The sequence below is a fragment of the Austrofundulus limnaeus genome, unplaced genomic scaffold (genome assembly GCF_001266775.1).
Source record: "Austrofundulus limnaeus strain Quisiro unplaced genomic scaffold, Austrofundulus_limnaeus-1.0 Scaffold6, whole genome shotgun sequence".
NCBI lineage: Eukaryota > Metazoa > Chordata > Actinopteri > Cyprinodontiformes > Rivulidae > Austrofundulus > Austrofundulus limnaeus.
Genome location: NW_013952408.1, coordinates 1250761 through 1256760, shown reverse-complemented (window position 1 = coordinate 1256760; position 6000 = coordinate 1250761). Strand labels below are relative to the sequence as shown.

The following is a 6000-nucleotide window of genomic DNA, read 5'->3' as shown; positions in this document are numbered from 1 at the left end:
CCTGTCATTTTGCTCCTCAGCATGGTTTCATAAAAACACTGCAGGATTTCTCAAACATGCATGAATGAGTCAAAGCAAGGCTTTGGGCATGTTTTTTATGAGAGTATAACATTATAACATGATATAAAACTCAAAAAAGTTGATTTTACATGATTTTGCCCCTTTAATGAAAACGTGCATTTGACTGTAAAAAGGCATAGTCATGTGTTGTATTTTGTTTACCATAACTCTGACTTTATTTTATGTTCAGATGCAAAACCAGCAGAAGTACTGGGACAGCCTAGTCTGCCCCCTGAAGCTGCTGAAGAAGCGGATCTTCACGAGTTGTGGGAAGCGTCGACCAAAAAACGGCGCATGAGTCGAGAGCCCACTCTGGACTCCATCACCGAACACCCGGAGGACGATGGTAAAGGTGTTCAAAAGAAAAAAGGACAGGGCGAGGTTTTATTATCGGAGAAAGATGTCCAATCAGCTGAGAAAGACCAAGTCAAACCGGCTGAGAAGGATCAGCTCATTGTGTCCAAGAAGCAGGCAGAATCCATCCAGTCTGTCAGCTCAGAGGAAGCAAGTGTTTCTGCAGGCTCAAGCATTGTATCTTACCTGAAAAAGAGTAGCACAGCCGCCGTCACAGCAACCACTGAAGCAAAGACTTTAACCACTGAGAGGTTTTTTGCACATTTTCAAACGGAAGAGAAGAAAACAGTGCAGCAGACTGGAGCCAAAACGACTGTAGTTCAGCAAAAAGCTGAAAAACAGGCATCTGCACAGGAGACCAGCACCRTGGAGATCACAAAAGAGGATGAGCCTGACCTTACTGATGCTGCTATTAAGATCCAAGCTGCCTTCAAGGGCTACAAGGCTCGCAAAGACATGCGTCCTGCCTTTAAAGACGTCTTCAAAGAGCAGACCAAAGAACCAAATGACACCATACATCTGGAATGTGTGACAGAAGGTAAGCCTGATAAGGTGCGCTGGTTGAAAGATGGAGAACCCCTGCTTGATGGCAAGCATTATCATATTGATATCTACAATGACGGCACCTGCTCTCTGGTCATTACTGCCATAACCACCAAAGACACTGGGGTTTACACTTGTGAGGTCACAAACAAGTTTGGAGTTGCTTCCCATAGTGCTAAGGTGACAGTAGGAACAGTAAGAGACTCGTCAGAGCGAAGACCCCTGACAGTGGGTTACAGTGCAGACAGTGAGCCGGAGAGCTCCTCTGGTAGTGAGATGGATGAGTCACTGAGGCAGGCAAGCAAACGCCTCAGGCGTCTATTGCGCACACGGCTCCCACCTGATGTAGAGGAAGAGCAGTTCCTCAGTGCAGATGAAGGCGACTTGCGTCCCCCAGATCCTCATTCCTACCGTGAGGATGAAAATTACATTTACATTCGCTTTGACTCCCAGTCGGAGGCTGAGGTGGCCTCTAAGAGATTCCAGGAGATGTTTACAATCCACGGAGTGCCTGTGGAGACTGCCATCATACCAGCAGGGCCTCCTAAAGTGGAGTTGAAAATTAGAAAGATGGGTTACATCCAGGATGGCACACAGACTCCCACTCAAGATAGACAGCCTCCTGCTTTTATGACTGGAGCTCCAGGTAGGAAACACATCACAGTGGTGATTTTATTGTTGCAATTTTTCTAAAAGAAAATAAAAACAAAAACAAAACTTAATTTTAGCCAGTGTCACATTGCTAARCAAGTTTCTACAGATATTTGTTGTGCACATGAACAATATGAGACGTTGACACATACATGCTCTCTGTTTTATCTGGGAATATAGAAAACAAGCGTATAAGTCCGMCATGCTTCACACTGCTGGCTGCGATGGTCTACTAAACTACACGTTTTACACACGAGACCCAGAGCTGCTGCCTGTTTAAACTAACCTTATTCTGATCATCTTTCCTCCTCTGCCAGAATGCTGCATCTTTCAACATATATTGAACAATACAGCCCAAGATAACCACTGAATAACATAGTCCTTTTTATTACAAAACAAAATATTCAAAGGGAGGGGGGGTAAAATGTTGTAAAGCCCACTATAACTGTCCCCTACAAAGGCTGTGTCTCAATTCAGGGGTTGCAGCTGACATAGGACACATTTGTCAATTGCTTACAACATTGTGCCACGCCATAGGTTGTCCCAATTTGTAGGTGTCTACTCATGTGGCCGAGGAATGTGGCAGACCAAAAYCCCAAAAGCGTAGGCTGCATCTGATTATCYTATAAGGCMGACTATATTCCAGGATTCATTGTGCCATCAGCAACCTAAACAGAAAAATTAAGATGGGTGATTTTTTTATACACAATGGAATTTAGTTTATTTTACGGCAAATTTTGGAAATTCATCACAGACTGAATACTTTGCTTTATATTGTATGTTTAGCAACTTAGCTGATGAAATTGCTGCAATGAGATATTAAATTAAATGCAATGGCAAGTGCTGAAAACTAAACCCAAATGTTTAATGTTTTATATGTATTTACGTGTAATGTTTTTTTATAATACTGAATTTTTAAGGAGGTAACGAGGCAGTGTGTGGTTACATAACATATGTCACCTGTAGACTAGACAGTCTCATTTCACAGCTGTTTATGCAGTCTAGACTGGCAGCCTAGACCCACACATGGTGTGGCCCAAGTGGGCCGCAGTCCACGTGGGCAACCCCCRAACTGAGACACAGCCACCATTTCTCCAGTACTCTGCATTTTTTTATATGTGATATTTTTGCTAACAACCTAATTGTTCTTGTTACCCAGCTGCCCCAGTCTTCTTGACAGAGCTCCAAAGTCAGGATGTTCCAGAYGGTTATCCTGTTAGCTTTGACTGTGTTGTGATTGGCAAGCCCCCGCCCACTGTTCGCTGGTATAAGGATGGCAAACTACTGGAGGAGAATGACCACTACATGATCAATGAGGACCAAGAGGGCTGCCACCAGCTCATCATCACCTCTGTGCTGCCCACTGACATGGGCGTCTATCGCTGCACAGCTGAAAACAGCAGTGGCATTGCTGCCACCAAAGCTGAACTGCGAGTTGACAGTAAGTGAACATAAATTATAAAAAAATAGTACTCATTTTTATTTTGTAATATAAACACTGCTTTTTTCAAGTAAAAGTGTTAATTTCAAGCCTGCACATGTACATGTTCCAAGATTTTTATGTGTGTTCTCTCCCTCAGTGTCTTGTAGCTCAGATTATGACACAGCTGCTGATGCCACTGAGACTTCCTCTTACGTCAGTGCTAAGGGCTATGCCTCCAGGTGTATACATATATAGTGTTTGATATTTTAAATGTAAACCAGCTGATGTATTTAAGCAACAAGCAACACAAAGAATAAACTTTTGGTATCAATTTGTCTGCTCTTTTTAAGTAGAGAAACGGAGACATTTGAGTCTGTTGCTGAGGACGATCAGCTACCACAGATTGTAGATGAACTTCACGATGTTCACGTCAGCCCAGGTTCACCCATCGCCAAGCTGCAGCTCAGAGTAAAAGGTAAATGCATGTGTTATCTGTCAAGTGACATTCAGCAAAGTATTGCCATGTTTCTTAAATCTTTCTGTCTTCCAGGGTTCCCTAAACCCAGAGTATACTGGTTCAAAGATGGTCAACCTCTGCAAGCATCAAAAAGGATTTCCTTGTCAACAGAGAGAGATGTTCATGCTGTAGAGATCCTGGAGGTAAAGAAAGAGGATATGGGGGAGTACTCTGCCTACATCAGCAATGCTGCTGGTTCTTCTTACTCCTCTGCCCAACTGATAGTACTGAGTATGTATACAAGCATCGAAAGAGTTGACTGCATAATTCATACTGGAACAGGATAAGATACATTACATTCTGTGACACAAATGATCACATTTTGCAACAGGTCCTGGAGAAATTATGCCACAAGTTAAAAAAGGTAATTTAGCATTTATTTGTCAAACTTGGTATAGATGCTACCACGTAAAGCTGTATGCTAAAAAAGATCTTTAACATCCTTTGCACTAATATTGCACAGACTCCAAGGAGCATCTGGTGCCGCCACGATTCCTTGAAAAGTTCTGCAACAGGAAAGTGAAACAAGGAAAAAGCATCACTCTGTCAGTCAAAGTAGAAGGTAAGCTCTTTGTCCTCTTTCAACACCCTTTTTTAATAGTTTTGAATTCTAACTTGAGCCCAGATCCCAGATGTTCCTTCATGCAGCTTCATGCATTCCTTCCTACAAGTTCTCACCGTTTCTCGTCTCGTTCAGGATCTCCTGCTCCGACAGTCTCGTGGCTGAAGGAGAAATCAATAGAGGATGTCTTGTGGATCAAGCCTGATACTAAGGGATACAAAATAGCAAGCTCAGGTCGCCAACACAGCCTCATTCTGATGGACGTGGACACAGAGTATGCTGGCATTTATACTTGTATCGCCACAAATAAAGCAGGGCAATCCATTTGCAATGCTCAGCTCGAGGTGGATGAAAGTAAGAAAAACGTTAACTCGTGAATTTTACCACACGTTGAAATTTAAAAACTTAAGGTTTGTTTGTGACTTTATGTATCACTGTATCTTGCCTGCTTTCTTTCCAGCACCACAACCAAAGAAAGATACCATACCCTCAGAGTAAGTATGAACTTAAATAGGCAGATGGACAGAAATAAATTAGACTAGCTAATGTTTATAATACATACAAAACTAAATACACAAACTAGGCTAGAAAATGTAACTTTATATTCTCTTTAGGGTTCTTGGAATTACAGTCAGTCCTCCAGAAGCAGGAGTCCTTAAAGGAAAGGGTAAAAATCCATATWCTGTATATCACCAATTTAAATTGAAATATTTATGGTATGTCTGTTATTAATTACAAGCCTTTTTTCCACAAAAAACTATCTAATATTTATATTGTTCTGTTGTCTTTATGCACACCAGAAGAGGGTAAAATCCCCTACTTAGGTGAAGTCGGGTCAGAGGAATTCCTCATGAAACTCACCTCTCAGATCACTGAAATGGTATCGGCAAAAATCACTCAAGGTAAGTATTGATAATAAACAGTTCATCGTTTGGTTGCCTGTTCCCTTTTTCTCAGCTCTGACTGGCCTTGCTGGCTGCTACTGCAAGTCTAAAAAAACATTTCCCGTAWTAATTCACACATTGTTTTGTGTTTTGTTGTATTCTGGTCAGATTTGATTGGATTCATAATTCCGGTTTTGCATGGGTTGTTAAAGCTTATGTTTAATCTGAACGTCTTACTTACATTGTTGAGCTGAGAATCTTTTTTTTAATTCATTTGGAGTTTATACCAAACCTGACAGAAGAGTGGAAGAGTGTATCACTACCTTTTTTTTGGTCTGCTTGGTTTGGTTTATTCAGTCAATAATTGAATAAAACATCTCATTACGTCTCACAGACATAATTCCCTAACCACATTCAYACTCTTATCAGTCCAGTTAGACTCTCATCCAATCATTAATTTGTTATTCAGACAGTTTACAGAATGATGAAGTGCTCCAGTGGATGAAAACTTGGCCCAAATCTTCCAGTATGTATCCCAAGTGCATCAGCATCATAATTACGGTAGACATTTTTAAAGATAATTTTTTTGTTGCAACAGTAAACCTAATGAAACAGATCATTTCCACCAAAAAAYACATATTTTAAGTTTCTAAAACATTTTAGTTCTCACATATATATTACCAACCTCATCATCAATAAGTTGTGTTTTCAAAAAAGTTTCCAAAGTGGTTTTGCAATGAGATGAAGTCTCACTCAGCTTAAATCAGGAATACATGCTTGTTGTCAGACATGTATGTGAAAAAATCAGCGCTGTTTGTACTTGCATGTTGCCACTAACACAGAAGTAGTACTTTTGCAGTTTTTTTTCACATTTTCTTCTTTATGTAGTCACATAAAATTCCTAAAAAAAATAAACAAAAAATAAACAAAATCATGATTTCTTTATTTGGTATACACTGTTGACATCCTTGGAATATCAATTTAAGCTTACTTCTTTTACCTTTGT

The 6000-nt window shown here is 40.5% G+C and overlaps 1 protein-coding gene across 21 annotated transcripts in view; it reads left to right on the top strand.

Annotated features, from left to right (window-relative positions):
• Positions 1 to 6000, top strand: part of obscnb (obscurin, cytoskeletal calmodulin and titin-interacting RhoGEF b) — a gene marked incomplete in the record, with an annotated part of 52003 nt that overhangs the window by 37792 nt on the left and 8211 nt on the right. For 19 of the 21 annotated variants that reach the window (XM_014029688.1, XM_014029671.1, XM_014029657.1 and 16 more), the window contains 12 exon segments: positions 251 to 1603; positions 2768 to 3049; positions 3189 to 3270; positions 3382 to 3506; positions 3582 to 3779; positions 3880 to 3912; positions 4012 to 4110; positions 4246 to 4464; positions 4571 to 4604; positions 4725 to 4777; positions 4911 to 5012; positions 5464 to 5520. In XM_014029688.1, coding sequence (XP_013885142.1) covers positions 251 to 1603; positions 2768 to 3049; positions 3189 to 3270; positions 3382 to 3506; positions 3582 to 3779; positions 3880 to 3912; positions 4012 to 4110; positions 4246 to 4464; positions 4571 to 4604; positions 4725 to 4777; positions 4911 to 5012; positions 5464 to 5520 — 2637 coding nt within the window. 21 annotated transcript variants of the gene reach the window in all.